The 18,776-nt window shown below is 41.7% G+C and overlaps 2 protein-coding genes across 4 annotated transcripts in view; one reads left to right on the forward strand and one right to left on the reverse strand.

The window, feature by feature from the left end:
• On the reverse strand, nt 1-15,228 carry LOC139555131 (deleted in azoospermia-like). The gene is made up of 10 exons (XM_071368653.1): nt 15,121-15,228; nt 14,109-14,231; nt 13,600-13,691; nt 13,457-13,508; nt 13,278-13,344; nt 12,855-12,994; nt 7,688-7,768; nt 7,350-7,400; nt 6,928-6,994; nt 1-1,743 (listed from the first exon to the last, which is right to left on the reverse strand). The coding sequence occupies exons 1-9, from the start codon at nt 15,121-15,123 to the stop codon at nt 6,950-6,952; spliced, it is 654 nt and encodes a 217-aa protein (XP_071224754.1). The 5' UTR covers nt 15,124-15,228; the 3' UTR covers nt 1-1,743; nt 6,928-6,949.
• Nucleotides 11,977-18,776, forward strand: part of LOC139555132 (butyrophilin subfamily 1 member A1-like) — a 24,785-nt gene continuing 17,985 nt past the window's right edge. The window contains exon 1 of one of the 3 annotated variants that reach the window (XM_071368654.1): nt 11,977-12,569. The gene's annotated coding sequence lies outside the window, so the exon portion shown is untranslated. The remainder of the gene's footprint in view (nt 12,570-18,776) is intronic. The other 2 variants (XM_071368655.1, XM_071368656.1) reach the window with 2 other exon arrangements.

An 18,776-nucleotide genomic window follows, 5' to 3' on the forward strand; every position in this document is an offset into this window, starting at 1 on the left:
TGATTACTTAATTCAAATTTATTTGTATATATATATTTTTTAAACAAAAACCAAACCTTAAATTGTCAACATGAACACCTCAACAAGAACACCTCAACAAGAACCCAACTTAAACCAGTACAGTGATCTAGAAAAGCTCTAACCATCATATTCCCATCAACATGATTAGATTCCTTTAAGATCAACAGCTAGGTTACATCACAAATGTTATTCCCTATAGTGCACTACTTTCGACCAGAGAAGTAGTGCACTGTAAGCAATAGGGTGCCATTTTAAACAAGCTTGGGTACAAAACAGCATGGGTAACAGCAGGAGACTTGACAAAGAAAAGTAAACCAAGAGATCTAGTCCATATACACCTGGGCAAACCGCTGGATGGTTACTGATATGAAATCCCACCCATGACCCGATGTATCCAAATGTTGTCATCCCATTTAAATGCACCCAGTTAACCCAGCGGCCTGAAACGTGATTACATCAGGGTTTTCATTCATGAAATCTAAATGACACCATCTCGAAAAAACAACAACTTATAAAACACACTGAACAAAAATCAGAGCAACAATTTCTCTCAATAAAGTGAACTTCAAACTGTAGTGATGGAACACATTGCTTTTAGTTATGTCCTTAATTTGAGTGAATAAAAAAAAAACAGGTTTCCCGACCCAGGCTGCATTATAAAAGTAGTTTATCAACACCTTCAGGGGAAATTGACAGTGATTTTCCTCTTGGAAGAGGAAGAGCTGGAACAGTCCAAGTCAACTCCCCAAATGGCACCCCATATAGTTCACTACTTCTGATCAGGGCCTTAGTCAAAAGTAGTGCACTAAATAGGGAACAGGGTGCCATTTGGGACGTAACCTAAGAAACATTGACCAGTGCCACAATAAAATGATCCATAACTTTGGAAACAGCAACACTCAAGATATCAGTGCATCCCAAATCTAAATAAACAAAAATATTTTCAATAAACCCCTCATAACAGAAAAGCAGGCAGGCAATTGGAATTCAGTGATGGAAAACTAAATAAAATGGTGACTAAAGTAGCTTATTAAGACAGGAACAAAAAAAAGTACCTGAAAAATGTGTTAGAGTTGTGCCCAATGCTGCCCTCATAATAATTCAACGCACTAGTTTATCTTAAATGAAGGAGAATGGGGATGGAACGTGAATTAATAAAGGGAAAGTTAATCGATCTCACTATTCTAAAGATTAATTTACTGTATTACAAATCTATGTACAGAGAGGCCCCGCTAAAAGCTTAAACCCAAACAAACCGACATTAAAATAATTTCAACATAAATAGTAAAAAATAAAATATAAATACACAGGTGAGCGTAAAAGTCTTTTTTTGGTTTGGGACAATCAAAAAACCCAACAAAAACCACAAAAAAAAAAAAAAAGTGACACCACACATTGCCTTGTGTTATGAGAATGCTGAAGCACCAAAATTACTTCCTCTCTTCCCTGCGTGGCAGTGGTTGAGGTGGTTTAAAAGCGGTCTAAACCCCAGGACCGTGGTCCTAGCCAAGCCAATCATGGAGCAGTCACAGTGGCCACGCCCATCAGGTGCAAGTGTTGAGCCGCCACGGTCGGTGTGTTAAAATGGGTCTCAAAGCGAGCGAGGGATGTCAGGGAGAGAAAGCATCCAGGTAATGTATATTTTTTAAGTTTCTGTTGCTTCTAGCGCTCCAAAGGCCAGGATGTCATCTTGTCATAGTGCAGACTGGCACACATCACCCCCTGTGGTGGACAGAAAACAGACAAGCATTCAGCAAACCATCAGCTAGGATTATAGGGCTTTTTCAATTCCATTTTTTGATTCCTTGCGTCCTCTCACCTTCTCAAGACCCATTGGATGAGACGGTCAGATGTCCCTCCCCTCTGACCGTCCAAGCCAATGGGTTGAGAAGTAGGCGATTCTTTCCTTTAGTTGTCAGACTGTTTGGACAGTTCTAGTATCTCAATTGGTCTTCTCACTTCCTCGCATTCTCTCTCCTCGAATTGCATTCAGAATGACCTTGGGTCCATCTCCTCCAATACAGTTGAGAAAGAAGCGAGTAATCGCGGGAAGACAAATTGAGATACTAGGACTGTCCACAGTCTGACAACGAGAGGAAAGAGGATAGAAGGTTCTTCAGGATGGACAGATTGTTATGGATGATGACAATCTACAGACATTGCTTCTTTAAAAAAAAAAAAGCAGACAATTCACTTTGAGCATTCAAATCAGCACTGAACACCACAATAACTAAATACTAAAATCTTTGTGAGAAGAAATCACTGTAGACTAGAGGTAGAGAACAGTTGTAAGAACAAGGGAGATGGTCAGAGATCGTAGAGGAGAAAGGAAAGATGTATAGAAAGGGCTAAGACAGCGGGAGGTCAGTGTGTGTATGAGCACCTGGTACAGCGGGGGGGTGGGGGGTCAGTGTGTGTATGAGCATCTGGTACAGCGGGGGGGTGGGGGGTCAGTGTGTGTATGAGCACCTGGTACAGCGGGGGGGTGGGGGGGTCATTGTGTGCTCACTTGGCCTGACCACATTTAGTCGAGTGGTCGATTGTTTGGGCGATAGGCTGACCAAGATTTCTTTAGTCGAGCAGTAGCAATAAAAAAGAATGTTTAAATCATGGTGCACAGGACACCTGTCTGACTCGCACCTGTCTCGGTGGACTAATCCATTGCGGAGGCCGTAGAGATGGCACAGTACATCAACAAGACATGTGATACTGGAATTGTTCTGCCTGCGGTTACGGAACCCCTACCTGTCCCAGACCTGCTGTTTTCAACTCTTAATGATCGGCTATGAAAAGCCAACTGAGATTTATTCCTGATTATTATTTGACCATGCTTGTCATTTATGAACATTTTGAAAATCTTGGCGCTCTCTAATTTTCTCCTTCTCTCTTTCTTTCTCTCGGAGGACCTGAGCCCTAGGACCATACGTCGGGACTACCGGCCGTGGTGACTCCTTGCTGTCCCCAGTCCGCCTGGCCTTGCTGCTATTCCAGTTTCAGCTGTTCTGCCTGCGGTTATGGAACCGCCACCTGTCCCAGACCTGTTGTTTTTCAACTCTTGATGATCGGCTATGAAAAGCCAACTGAAAATTATTCATGATTATTATTTGACCATGCTTGTCACTTATGAACATTTTTGAACATCTTGGCATAGTTCTGTTATAATCTCCACCCGGCACAGCCAGAAGAGGACTGGCCACCCCTCATAGCCTGGTTCCTCTCTAGGTTTCTTCCTAGGTTTTGGCCTTTCTAGGGAGTTTTTCCTAGCCACCGTGCTTCTACACCTGCATTACTAGCTGTTTGGGGTTTTAGGCTGGGTGTCTGTACAGCACTTCGAGATATTAGCTGATGTACGAAGGGCTATATAAAATAAAATTGAATTGAAATTGAATTGAATTGTATATGGTTATATTTGGTAAAAATAAATGGTGCAACAGTAACAAATCTAATATTTTATAACAAATGCGCTTTTTCCTGCATTGGATACGGTCACTGTCCGCGGTTCTGAAATATAATCTTCAGTGCGCCGCAGAATCGGCGCCTTTCCCTATGTTGCTAAATGCATATTAGCAAAGTTAACCAGCATATTGGGATTGAGAACAATGCGACGGAGGCAGCAGCAGCGGAGAAGGAACAGCCCTTGACTTAGCCTAATTGTCTAAGAAAATTGAGGAGAGGAAACCAACTTAAATTAGGTCTATAATCAATTGCCCAACTTAAAATGTGCCTGGCTTTATAAATAATTCATATATATCTACAGAAATAAAACAGATCTTGCTTCTGTTGCCTGTTTGAGTGTTTGTTTAAGAGCTTACTGATTCCATGAGCACCAAGCCTCATGCAACGGCAAAATGCCGGATAAAGCAATTTCACAGATTTGTTTTTAAATCTTTGCTATGCTGTAATAATGATTGATTTAGGATTTATTATGATCATAATAACATGTTATCATTAGTAGGCTTTGTATAACAGCCTTGTATAGCCACCAGCGAGCTGTAGGAGCACATCCTGTTTAGTCTTAATACCGTAACTTACTTAGGTCTATATTTCAATATATAGGCTATTGTATCAATCATTCGTTCATGCCATCACAGAGCATTCATGCTTTGAAACACAATCAAGTATTTTTGTTTTAAAATTAAATAACAAAGCAAGCTTTGAATAATTAGCCTGTTTTCTGTCTGCTGTAATAAAGGCTTTATATATATATATATTTTTTTAGAACAGACTGGTACACTTATTTACTTAGTGTTGTTTACACTGTTCCAAATGGTCAGACAAAGTATTGTAATCTAACAGCAACTGTTTGGCACACAATACTCACGCAACACTTCCTCCTATACTAGAGGAAGTGGCCGATTAATTAGGGCCAAATTCAAGTTTTCATAACAATCGGTAATCAGCATTTTTGGACGCCGATTACATTGCATTCCACGAGGAAACTGCGTGCCAGGCTGACCACCTGTTACGCGAGTGCAGCAAGGAGCCAAAGTAAGTTGCTAGCATTATCCTATAAAACTTATCCTATAAAAAACAATCAATCTTCACAATCACTAGTTAACTACTCATAGTTGAGGCTATTACTGGGTTAACTAGCTTGTCCTGCGTTGCATATAATCAATTTATCATCAAATCACAGCCTACTTCGCCAAACGGGTGATGATTTAACAAGGGCGCATTCGTGAAAAAAGCACAATCGTTGCACGAATGTACCTAGCCATAAACATCTTTTGCCTTAAAATCAATACACAGGAGTATATTTTTTTACCTGCATATGTAGTTAAGAAATTCATGTTAGCAGGCAATATTAACTAGGGAAATTGTGTCACTTCTCTTGCGTTCATTGCACGCAGAGTCAGAGTATATTAAACAGTTTGGGCCGCCTGCCTCGTTGCAAACTAATTTGCTAGAATTTTACATAATTATGACATAACGTTGAAGGTTGTGCAATGTACAGCAAAATTTTGACTTAGGGTTGCCACCCGTTTGATAAAATACGGAAAGGTTGCGTATTTCACCGAAAGAATAAACGTTTCAGTTTCGAAATGATAGTTTCAGGATTTGACCATATTAATGACCTAAGGCTCGTATCTGTGCGATTATTATATTATAATTATGCCTATGATTTGATAGAGCAGTCTGAGCGGTGGTAGGCAGCAGCAGGCTCGTAAGCATTCATTCACTCTTTACTGCGTTTTCCAGCAGCTCTTAGCAATTCTTGATCACAGCGCTGTTTATGACTTCAAGCCTATCAACTCCTGAGATTAGGCTGGCAATACTAGTGCCTATAAGAACATTCAATAGTCAAAGGTATATGAAATACAAAATGGTATAGAGAGAAATAGTCGACACGTCATAATTCCTATAATTACAGCAACCTAATATTTCTTTCCCGGTAATATTGAACCACCAGCTTTCATATGTTCTGAGCAAGGAATTTAAACGTTAGCTTTTTTACATTGCACATATTGCACTTTTACTTTCTTCTCCAACACTGTTTATGCATTATTTAAACCATATCGAGTGTGTTTCATTATTTATTTGAGACGAAATAGATTTTATTTATGTATTAAGTTAAAATAAAAGTGTTCATTGTTCATTCAGTATTGTTGTAATTGTCATTATTTCATATGTAAAAACGGCTGATTAATCGGTATCGGCGCTGAAAAATCATAATCGGTCGACCTCCATCCTATACCCTGCTTTTTCTTTATCTCCAGTAGTTTCCACAACTAAGTCAAATGTCTTCCACAGATCTGACTTCCCCTGAGCAACCAGTAAACATTCGCCCATTTCCAGTTTATTTTTTACGTCCTCTGCATCCATTTTGCTGTCACGTGTTACTGTGTTGGGAGTTTGTTATAGCCAATTAATTGATGTGATTAATAGGCTATAGGTCAGTCCCATTTTTTTTATAAAAAAAAAAAAAAACTTTATTTAACAAGGCAAGTCAGTTAAGAACAAATTATTTTACAATTACGGCCTACCCCGGCCTAACCCTCCCCTAACACGGACAGCGCTGGGCCAATTGTGCGCCGCCCTATGGGACTCCCAACCATGGCCGGTTTTGATACAGCCCGATTTCAAACCAGGGCCTGTAGTGACGACTCCAGCAATGAGATGCAGTGCCTTAGACCGCTGTGCCACTCGGGAGCCCTATTGGTCACATGCATGCGATGCTTACATGTTTCACGTAAAGAGAGCAAGGGTTGAGGGAATGTTTTTCCTAAACAAATTAGGGATTTCAGTAACAGAACTTTTCAGTCAGACAAGAAACTAAATGGCTGAAATGATGTATCAGCTTCAGCACAGAGAGCGCAATAAACACTTCCTGTGCTGTGGTGCCTTTTCACTGCAGTAGGGAGGAGTGCGACAACGTGCGCCAGTCACACAGACCCTAGTTTATTTTTTAACAGTGTGACCATCGGGCCCTGAGTAATTTGTGTGTCTTAATTATTTAATCAAAGCTTCAGTCAATCTAGGTGCATATGTAGTTGGTCTTATTCAAACACATAGGGTGTTTGTCTATATGGAAAAATAAGTTTAAAAAAAGACCAATCGATTGATCAAAAGAACAGGATGACTCGGTCAACCAAGGTTTTCTTTTGTCGTTGACAACCCTAGTGGGAGGGCCAGGGTGTGTGTTCACCCGGTACACTGGGAGGGTCAGGGTGTGTGTTCACCCGGTACACTGGGAGGGTCAGGGTGTGTGTTCACCCGGTACACTGGGAGGGTCAGGGTGTGTGTTCACCCGGTACACTGGGAGGGTCAGGGTGTGTGTTCACCCGGTACACTGAGAGGGTCAGGGTGTGTGTTCACCCGGTACACTGAGAGGGTCAGGGTCAGGGTGTGTGTTCACCCGGTACACTGAGAGGGTCAGGGTCAGGGTGTGTGTTTGTATGTGCTCACCTGGTACAGGAGGGTCCGTGTGCTACAGCAGAGTCAGCAGAGTCTGGACTCCACAGTCCACAAAGTTCTGGAAACGGGGCACCACATCACATCAAATAATGAGCCGGCTGAAACAACCACAGTGAACCTTAACACAGGAGCTATTACCGCAAAAACACCCTTGGAGAAAATCAGTCATCCTTAGCCTACACATGAATTACTGATACAGACTGGCGGATGGTACTGTTTGTGCGCTCAAAGGACTCACACCAACACAATATAAGCTTTGCCAAACACTGCCACCCAGAGGCCATTACTTGACCAGCCGACAATACAGACGGTACAAACATTCCAATCAGTTCAAATAAAATGACATATCTGGGCATGCATACTTAACAGTAACCAAAAGGTATAGACAGTCATTCAGAAGACGTGAGCGTCACCTGGTTGACAAGCCGTGTCCTCTGCTCCCCGGTCCAGTGTGGTGAGGCGTACTGGGAGGAGAGCAGGGGGTCAAAGGTCAGACATACAGGAACACATAAGCATCCTTTTATTCCTCCACTTGGAATATGGGAAGCAGGTGGGACTGTCGATCATGCTATGGTACAGTATGTCAGAGGAATGTGGGTGGTCTATGCATCTAGCATTTAACGCATGTATATTAGTTTAGTATATTATAATTGTTGATGCTCAATGTGTCATGTTGTATTGCGTGTTTTCTCCAGGGGACAAAAAAGTTGTTTTATTAATACGTTCACTGCCTGTACAAGTATGTGTTTACCTGGTACGCGTAGGCGGTTTGTGAGTAGCTCATGGGCATCTGTGGCATCATGACTCCTTGAAGGCCGTTATATGAGTAAGGCTGAGAAAAGAGGGAAAAAACGAATATATATATATATATATAGTCTGTCAATCTGGTGTAATTTTAGGAGCACTTGTGTAGTTTTCTTGGGCCATGTTTAGCAGAGCACAGCGTTGTGGAATGTTATATAGAAAAAAAACATGCCTCTGATATCTAGAATAAGGAATCCTGTCAGCTCTATTCAGGACATTTCTATTTGCAACGTCCAGTGTCTGCCTACTGAACATGGTGGGCAGGTGCACTTTTGGGACCACTATTAGTCCAAAAGTGTGAACTGATCCAAGCCCATCTTCAAATCAAACTTTATTTGTCACATGCGCCAAATACAACAAGTGTAGACCTTACAGTGAAATGCTTACTTACAAGCCCTTAACAGTGCAGTTCAAAAAGAGTTAACATATTTACCAAATAGACTAAAGTAAAAAATAAATACAAAGTAACACAATAAGAATAATGAGGCCATATACAGGGGGTACCGGTACTGAGTCAGTGTGCGGGGTAGTTGAGGTAATTTGTACATGTAGGTGAGGTGACTATGCATAGATAATATACAACGAGCAGCAGCACTGTACAAAAGGGAGGGGGGGGTCAAAGTAAATAGTCCGGTGGAGATTTTATTAATTGTTCAGCAGTCTTATGGCTTGGGAGTAGAAGCTGTTGAAGAGCCTTTTGGTCCTAGACTTGGCGCTCCGGTACCGCTTGCCGTGCGGTAGCAGAGAAAACAGTCTATAACTTGGGTGACTGGAGTCTGACAATTTTATGGGCCTTCCTCTGATACCGCCTATTATATACAGTTGAAGTCAGAAGTTTACATACACTTAGGTTGGAGACATTAAAACTTGTTTTTCAACCACTCCACACATTTCTTGTTCACGAACTAGAGTTTTGGCAAGTCAGTTAAGACATCTACTTTGTGCATGACAAGTAATTTTTCCAACAATTGTTAACAGATATTATTTAACTGTATCACAATTCCAGTGGGTCAGAAGTTTACATACACTATGTTGACTGTGCCTTTAAACAGCTTGGAAAATTCCAGAAATTTATGTCATGGCTTTAGAAGCTTCTGATAGGATAATTGACATCATTAGTCAATTGGAAGTGTACCTGTGGATGCATTTCAAGGCCTACCTTAAAACTCAGTGCCTCTTTGCTTGACATCATGGCAAAAACAAAAGAAATCAGCCAATACCTCAGAAAAAAAATTGTAGACCTCCAAGGGAGCAATTCCTAAACGCCTGACGGTACCATGTTCATCTGTACAAACAATAGTATGCAAGTATAAACACCACGGGACCACACAACCGTCATACCGCTCAGGAAGGACACGCGTTCTGTCTCCTAGAGATGAACGTACTTGTGCGAAAAGTGCAAATCCCAGAACAACAGCAAAGGACCTTGTGAAGATGCTGGAGGAAACAGGTACAAAAGTATCTATATCCACAGTAAAATGAGTCCTATATTGACATAACCTGAAAGGCTGCTCAGCCAGGAAGAAGCCACTGCTCCAAAACCGCCATAAAAAAGCCAGACTACGGTTTGCAACTGCACATGGGGACAAAGATCGTACTTTTTGGAGAAATGTCCTTTGGTCTGATTAAACAAAAATAGAACTGTTTGGCCATAATAACCATCGTTATGTTTGGAGGAAAAAGGGGGAGGCGTGCAAGCCGAAGAACACCCTCCCAACCGTGAAGCACTGGGGTGGCAGCATCATGAGAGACTGGTGCACTTCACAAAATAGATGGCATCATGAGGCAGGGGAATCATGTGGATATATTGAAGCAACATCTCAAAACATCAGTCAGGAAGTTAAAGCTTGGTCGCAAATGGGTCTTCCAAATGGACAATGACACCAAGCATACGTCCAAAGTTGTGGCAAAATGGCTTAAGGACAACAAAGTCAAGGTATTGGAGTGGCCAAACCTCAATCCTATAGAACATTTGTGGGCAGAACTGAAGAAGCATGTGCAACCAAGGAGGCCTACAAACCTGACTCAGTTACACCAGCTCTGTCAGGCGAAATGGGACAAAATTCACCCAACTTATTGTGGGAAGCTTGTGGAAGGCTACCCAAAACAATTTAAACTTGGGTCAAACGTTTAAGGCAATGCTACCAAATACTAATTGAGTGCATGTAAACTTCAGACCCACTGGGAATGTGACGAAAGAAATAAAAGACTACTATTATTCTGACATTTCACGTTCTTAAAATAAAGTGGTGATCCTAACTGACCTAAGACAGGGAATTTTTACTAGGATTAAATGTCAGGAATTGTGAACAACTCAGTTGAAATGTATTTGGCTAAGGTGTATGTAAACTTCCAACTTCAACTGTAGGTCCTGGATGGCAGGAAGCTTGGCCCCGGTGATGAACTGGGCAGTACACACTACCCTCTGTAGCACCTTATGGTCAGATCCCGAGCAGTTGCCATACCAGGCTGTGATGCCTGGTCAGGATGCTCTCGATGGTGCAGCTGTAGAACTTTTTGAGGATCTGGGGACCCATGTCAAGGTTTTGTCCTGCCCTCTTCACGACTGTCTTCGTATGTTTGGACCATGATAGTTCGTTGTGTATGTGGACACCAAGAAACTTGAAACTCTTGACCTGCTCCACAACAGCCTCGATGTTAATGGGGGCCTGTTCGGCCCGCCTTTTGAGGGAGAGGTTGGTGTCCTGGCACCACACTGCCAGTTCTCTGACCTCCTTCCTATAGGCCGTCTCGTCATTGTCGGTGTCGTCAGCAAACTTAATGGTGTCGGAGTCGTGTTTGGCCACGCAGTCGTGGGTGAACAGAGAGTACAGGAGGGGACTAAGTACACACCCCTGAGGGGCCCCAGTGTTGAGGATCAGCGTGGCAGAAGTGTTGTTGCCTACCCTTACCACCTGGGAGCAGCCTGTCAGGAAGTCCAGGATCCAGTTGCTGAGGGAGGTATTTGTTGGCACTATTGTGTTGAATGCTGAGCTGTAGTCAGTGAACAGCATTCTCACATAGGTGTTCCTTTTGTCCAGGTAGAACAGGTCAATGTGGAGTGAGATTGCATCATCTGTGGATCTGTTGGGGTGGTATGCAAATTGGAGTGGGTCTAGGGTATCCGGGAGGATGCTGTTGATGTGAGCCATGACCAACTTTTCATAGTACTTCATGGCTACTGACGTGAGTGCTACGGGGCGGTAATCATTTAGGCAGGTTACCTTCGCTTCCTTGGGCACAGGGACTATGGTGGTCTGCTTGAAACATGTAGGTATTAGACTCGGTCAAGGAGAGGTTGAAAATGTCAGCAAAGACACTTGAGTTGGGCCACGCATGCCTTGAGTACACATCCTGGTAATCCATCTGGCCCAGCAGCTTTCCTAATGTTGACCTGTTTAAAGGTTTTGTTCACATCGGCTACCGAGAGCGTTATCACACAGTCATCCAGAACAGCTGGTGCTCTCGTGCATGCTTCAGTGTTGCTTGCCTCGAAGCGAGCATAGAAGTTATTTAGCTCGTCTGGTAGGCTCGCGTCACTGTGCAGCTCGTGTGGATTTCCCTTTGTAGTCCATAGTTTTCAAGCCCTGCAACATCCGAAAAGCGTCAGAGCCGGTGTAGTAATATTCAATCTTAATCCTGTATTGACGCTTTGCTTGTTTGATGGTTCGTCTGAGGGCATAGCGGGATTTCTTAAAAGCGTCCGGATTAGTCTCCCACTCCTTGAAAGAGGCAGCTTTAGCCTTTAGCTTGATGCGGATGTTGCCTGTAATCCATGGCTTCTGGTTGGGATATGTACGTACGGTCACTGTGGGGACGACGTCGTCGATGCACTTATTGATGAAGCCGAAGACTGAGGTGGTGTACTCCTCAGTGCCATTGGATGAATCCCGGAACATATTCCAGTCTGAGCTAGCAAAACAGTCCTGTAGTGTAGCATCCGCATCATCTGACCACTTCTGTATTGAGGGGGGGGGGGTCACTGGTACTTCCTGCTTTAGTTTTTGCATGTAAGCAGGAATCAGGAGAATAGAATTATCGTCAGATTTGCCAAATGGAGGGCAGGGGAGAGCTTTGTATGCATCTCTGTGTGTGGAGTAAAGGTGGTTTAGGATTTTTTTCTCCTTTGGTTGCACATGTGACATGCTGGATTTTTTTGGGGGGTGAAACTGATTTAGGTTTGTCTGCATTAAAGTTCCCAGCCACTAGGAACATCGTTTCTGGGTGAGCATTTTCTTCTTTGCTTATGGCCTTATAGAGTTGGTTGAGAGTGGTGTTAGTGCCAGCTTCGTTCTGTGGTGGTAAATAGACAGCTACGAATAATATAGATGAGAACTCTTGGTAAATAGTGTGGTCTACAGCTTATTATAATGTACTTTACCTCAGGCGAGCAATACCTCGAGACTCCCCTAATATTACACATCGCGCACTAGCCGTTATTGACAAAGACACACACCCCCACCCCTCGTCTTACCAGATGTAGCTTCTCTGTTCTGCAGGTGCATGGAAAAGTCCGCCAGCTCTATATTATCCGTATCATCGTTCAGCCACATCTCGGTGAAACATATTACTGTTTTTAATGTCCCGTTGGTAGGATAATCTTAAGTCATCAATTTTATTTTCCAACGATTGCACGTTAGCAAAGAACAACGGATGGCAGTGGGAGTTTACTCACTCGCCTACCGATTCTCAGAAAGCAGCCTGATCTGCGGCCCCCTTTCCTGCGTCTTTTCTTCAAGCAAATTACGGGGATCTGGGCCTGTTCCAGTGAAAGCAGTATATCCTTCTCGTCGGACTCGTTAAAGGAAAAAGTTTCTTCCAGTCCCAAGGTGAGTAATCACTGTTCTGATGTCCAGAAGTTATTTTCGGTCATAAGAGGCAGTAGCATCAACATTATGTACAAAATAAATTACACAAAATGCAAAAAAACTAACAAAATAGCACAATTGGTTAAAAGAATGTAAAACATTAGCCATGTTCTTTGGCGCCATCTTGCAACAGTGTCTGTGTTCTTAAAGGCACACAGGGACCTGGTCAAAAGTAGTGTACTATATAGGGAATAGGGTGTCATTTGGGACACAGCCAGTGGCTTTGGGGTGATGACAGGGCCTTACCTGGATGTAGGGATTGCCCCCGTTGAGTACAGGTGAGGGCTGAGCCACACCCACTCCCATAGGAGAGCAGCAGGTGCAGTAGATGTACTGGGAGGGGCTCATCCAGGGGACCTGATCAACCAGGTGAGACGGCATGGAACCTGGGCGGGGCAAACAAATAAACAGAATGCCAGATCTCACAATGCTTTGATGTGGTCAGCTAACCACATCATTTGATGTAGCAATTTTGATGTCTGACTGCAGTCGATGACCTGGCACGCCACCATTGGTTGATGCTATACAACATCTGCAATGCAGTTGACCTGGAACATGTTTAGCCACAACCCAGACTTCAGCAGTGGCAATAGAGTACAAAAGACAAGGTCAAATAGCTACTACAAACACACAGATTTAAAAAATGAACACAAGTGAAGCAACACTCACGTGAGCTCCTTTCCTTCATGATTGCTGGACCCAGCTTCAGTTTCCGTCCTTTAAAACTGATCTGTTGCTGCAGAGTAAACACGGTGAAGAGGAAACATTCGCTTGTGATTAGAATGAAGGCAAAGTTTTAAAGACTTGACTCCATTTAAGATGCATTATGTTAAATAAATGGTTCTTACTTCAACGATGGTTTGGATGTCGACATCTTCATTGAAGTAAACAAATCCATATCTACACAAAGAATGACATTGTTCCATATAAGGCAAGGTTTATTTGGATGGATCCAATTGCCTTGACTACAGCCTACTAATTTGGGACTCACCCTTTGCAGATGCCTCCGCGGTAAGTGATGATTTTCACTTCTTTCACCGCGCCAAATCTCGCAAAGAAGTCCCGGATTTCATTCTCATCCACCTAAAAAAAAAAGGGCCATATGAGCAAGTTAGATGTTGACTTTATTGTATCCATTAGGGAATTATTTTTGGTTAAGGATCAGTTTAATTCCAGTGAGCAGGCCAAATGAACAGAAACTATCCCAGTGAAACATTCTCACCCCCTCCAAAGCACACTTAATCATAGACTTCCCCATGTGGAGGCTCTGCATAATAAGTAATCAAATCAAAGTTTATTTTTCACTTGCACAGGATACAGCAGGTGTCAACGGTACAGTGAAATGCTTACTTGCAAGCTCAGTGCAGTGGTCAATATCAAAATATAAAAAATGTAAATAAAAAATAATCAATATTAAAAAGTCAATAAAATATTCGAAAATGGAAATGCCAGCAGAAAGAACACAAGAACACAAGAATATACACTATAGCAGTTATTCACCTTCATGTCGATTCCTCCAACAAAAAGTGTGTTTGGTGTCATTCTACCTTCAGGTAAAATATAACCATTTGGCAGCTTCAAATTTAGGGATGTCTGAAATCCATCTCTCTGTTTCTGAATATCCTGGAATAAAGAGAATAAAGTAAATATTTAATTGGTCACTAGTTCATTTGCCTGGCACTTTTCTATAAGCAACCACAACAGCCTGCTGAAGAAGTTAGCTGAAAGATATTAGCCAACTAATGTAGGCATCCATTGTGGCCAGTACCAGAGTAGGCGTCAATCATCAGATAGATAACTTTAATCTACTGACCTAGCTAGCTAGTTCAGTCACAGATGAAAGGCGTTAGCTAGCTAATATACTGGATGAGCTCATTCACTCTAATAGAATTTCAAAAAGGCAAGCGGGAAATCGTTGACAATCATGAGCACAATCCACTTATAGTTCAGCAATCAGGATATTGTCCGACAGTTCCCGGCTAGGTAGCTAGTTCCCAACCACTTAATAGAAAAACTGATTAGTTCTAACAAATTTGTATTAATCTGTGCTAACTACAACTTCGACATATCAACTAGCTGCCTAGACAGCTTATGAACGATTATATTTTAGTGCCAGGGCCCTGGCTAGCTAGACTAGGAGGCACGAGGCAACCACCATCACCAGAGCTGGCAGCTAGCCATGTCAACTACCTACTTAGCTATAAACATAGTTAACCTTGTAATAAACTGGCATATCAGCTGGTTTTAATCGAGCATGCTAGTTAGTCTTTTAGATAATGACCTAGAAATGTTACACTTGTAGTTTACAAGTTCGCTTAAGTCAGGGAACTTTAGCTCGCTTGTGCGAGAAATTGGACAGCTATAAAAATATCAGTTCGCTAACATTATCTGCGTCTCAGCAAACTGTTCACTAGACGTAGTAGAGGCCGGGCAATTCATTCATTTGTTCACTAACATATATAAATATTGTGGTTGGATCATTGCCAAAACACAGACTTAGCTAAATACTCACCATTTCTAAAACCGTTAAAACAGAATAAATTAAACACACTGCCGCGCAAACTTTCCCCGCTTCAAGTGCACGAAAAAAATAGTTGAAACTAATGACTGTCAAAAAGTCACGCCCAACGCACTTGCTGAACCTAATTGGGATGTTTCAAAAAGTAGACAAGGGGTGTTTTTCCGAATGTTTTTATGATCTATAATGTTTTTTACGGGTCATTTAGTTACAACTTTGCTAAAAACAGTAGGCTATCTTTTAAAGATGTACAATATTTAGTGGTATACACTTTTATTGATAAATAAAGACGTCTGATATCGAGAACCTAGTTTACAACCCCCTCCCAAATGTGAATCAATGGTGTGATACAAAAATGGGAAGTGTTTCTGTTACGATATGAGGTAAGTTTCACAACGATCAAGAATGTAGCTGTTTAAAATGTGTGGAAAGTAAAAGTATACGTATCCATCCAGCTACAGCTTCATTATTAAAAAAATCACAATATGACAGAAATGGCAATCAAGTCCATATTTGATTAAATATAAATCAGAGTCAGATGAGGATAAATCGAGCTGCCACATATTGGTATTGCTCATGCATAGCAGATAGAGTGGCATGCAGAGAAGGGTCCGACTACAGTATTCGCGTTTTGGTGAATTAATGGTCTTCACATGGGGGTTAGCGATCTCTCTGCCTTCTCGCTGCCATACTCCTGATCACTACCAGATGGTGCTATTTACCTACCAGCCTTTGCTAATTACCCTCAGCTTCAGGTAGTTGACCCTGAAAACAGGGTCAGATATTCATCATCCCTCTAATGCAGGGTTCAGGTCAGGATTGTAGGTAGAGTAATCTGATCCTAGAGCTGTTGTTAGGTTAAACTTATATTTAAAGTATCATACATACATGACCCCAGTGGGAATGTTATGGAATTATAACACCATTATTACAACATTACAACAAATAAATGATAATAATAATTGTAATTTTTGAAATTATTTTCAGTGTGGGGGGGGTTACAGATACAATATACAAATTAACATAATTTCATATTCAGTTAATTCAGTTTCCATTTATTATTTTCCATTTGCTATTTTCCACATATATGTACCTGTAAACTTTTTTTTTAAGGTACCGTACATAAATACACAGAACAAAAATAAAAACGCAACATGTAAAGTGTTGGTCCCATGTTTCATGAGCTGAAATAAATGATCCCAGAAATGTTCCATAGGCACAAAAAAACGTATTTCTCTCAAATTTTGTCCACACAATTAGTTTACATCCCTGTTAGTGAACATTTCTCATTTGCCAAGATAAACCATCCACCTGACAGGTGTGGTATATCAAGAAGCTAATTAAACAGCATTATCATTATACAGGTACACCTTGTGCTTGGGACAATAAAAGGCCACTCTAAAATGTGCAGTTTTGTCACACAACACAATATCACAGATGTCTCAAGTTTTGAGGGAGTGTGCAATTGAATTGCCAGAGGATTTAATGTTCTGAAACAAAGCTAAAAATGTGCCAGTTCTTCCATGGCCTGTATACTCACCAGACATGTCACCCAATGAGCATGTGTGGGATGCTCTGGATCGACGTGTACGACAGCGTGTTCCAATTCCTGCCAATATTCAGCAACTTCGCACAGCTATTGGAAACGAGTGGGACAACACTCCACAGGACACAAGCCTGATGAACTCTATCAAATCAAATGTTATTTGTCACATGCCCGAATGCAACAGGTGTAGGTAGACCTTACAGTGAAATGCTTACTTACAAGCCCTTAACCAACAATGCAGTTTTAAGAAAATACCTTAAAAAAGTTACAAATAAAAGTAACAAATAATTAATGCGCAGCAGTAAAATAACAATAGCGAGGCTATATACAGGGGGTACCGGTACAGAGTCAATGTGCGGGGGCACCGGTTAGTCGAGGTATTTAGGTAATATGTACATGTAGGTAGAGTTATTAAAGTGACTATGCATAGATAATAACAGAGTAGCAGCACCGTAGAAAAAGGGGGGGGGGGGCAATGCAAATAGTCTGGGTAGCCATTTGATTAGAAGTTCAGGAGTCTTATGGCTTGGGTGTAGAAGCTGTTTAGAAGCCTCTTGGACATGGGTTTGGAGCTCCTGTACCGCTTGCCGTGCAGTAGCAGAGAAAACAGTGCACACCAGATACTGACTGGTTTTCTGATACACACCCCTAACTTTGTTTAAAGGTATCTGTAACCAACAGATGCATATCTGTATTCCCAGTCATGTGAAATCCATAGATTAGGGCCTTATGAATTTATTTAAATTGACTGATTTCCTTATATGAACTGTAACTCAGGAAAATCTTTGAAATTGTTGCATGTTGCATTTATATTTTTGTTCAGTATACAAAGTACTGATCATTTTGATCATTACAGAGCTAAAAAGTTATAATAGATTTAGTACGTAAGGGAAAATAACCAAAAGGAAGTGAGCCTCCACCCACAATCTCCCATCCCATTCCCCCAACCCCACCCATCCAACATGTCATCATCCAAAGAAAGCTAAAAAGTATAAATTATGAAAATACAGTTGAAGTTGGAAGTTTACATACACTTAGGTTGAAGTCATTAAAACTTGTTTTTCAACCGCTCCACAAATTTCTTGTTCACAAACTACAGGTTTGGCAAGACGGTTAGGACATTTACTTTGTGCATGACAAGTAATTTTTCCAACAATTGTTAACAGACAGATTATTTCACTGTATCACAATTACAGTGGGTCAGAAGTTTACATACACTAATTTGACTGTGCCTTTAAACAGCTTGGAAAATTCCAGAAAATTATGTCATGGCTTTAGAAGCTTCTGATAGGCTAATTGACATAATTTGAGTCAATTGGAGGTGTACCTGTGGATGTATTTCAAGGCCTACCTTCAAACTCAGTGCCTCTTTGCTTGACATCATGGGAAAATCAAAAGAAATCAGCCAACACCTCAGAAAAATAATTGTAGACCTCCACAAGTCTGGTTCATCCTTGGGAGCAATTTCCAAACGCCTGAAGGTACAACGTTAGTCTGTACAAACAATAGTACGCAAGTATGAACACCATGGGACCACGCAGCCGCCATACCGCTTAGGAAGGAGACGCGCTCTGTCTCCTAGAGATGAACGTACTTTGGTGCGGAAAGTGCAAATCAATCCCAGAACAACAACCTTGTGAAAATGCTGGAGGAAACAGGTACAAAAGTATTTTTATCCAAAGTAAAACGAGTCCTATATCGACATAACCTGAAAGGCAGCTCAGCAAGGAAGAAGCCACTGCTCCAAAACTGGCATAAAAAAGCCAGGCTATTGTTTGCAACTGCATATGGGGACAAAGATGGTACTTTTTGGAGAAATGTCCTCTGGTCTGATGAAACAAAAATAGAACTGATTGGTCATAATCGTTATGTTTGGAGGAAAAAGGGGGACGCTTGCAAGCTGAAGAACACCATCCCAAACGTGATGCACGGGGGTGGCAGCATCATGTTGTGGGGGTGCTTTGCTGCAGGAGGGACTGGTGCACTTCACAAAATAGATGGCGAAATGAGTGAGGAAAATTATGTGGATATATTGAAGCAACATCTCAAGATATCAGTCAGGAAGTTAAAGCTTGGTCGCAAATGGGTCTTCCAAATGGACAAT

The sequence above is a fragment of the Salvelinus alpinus genome, chromosome 26 (assembly GCF_045679555.1).
Source record: "Salvelinus alpinus chromosome 26, SLU_Salpinus.1, whole genome shotgun sequence".
NCBI lineage: Eukaryota > Metazoa > Chordata > Actinopteri > Salmoniformes > Salmonidae > Salvelinus > Salvelinus alpinus.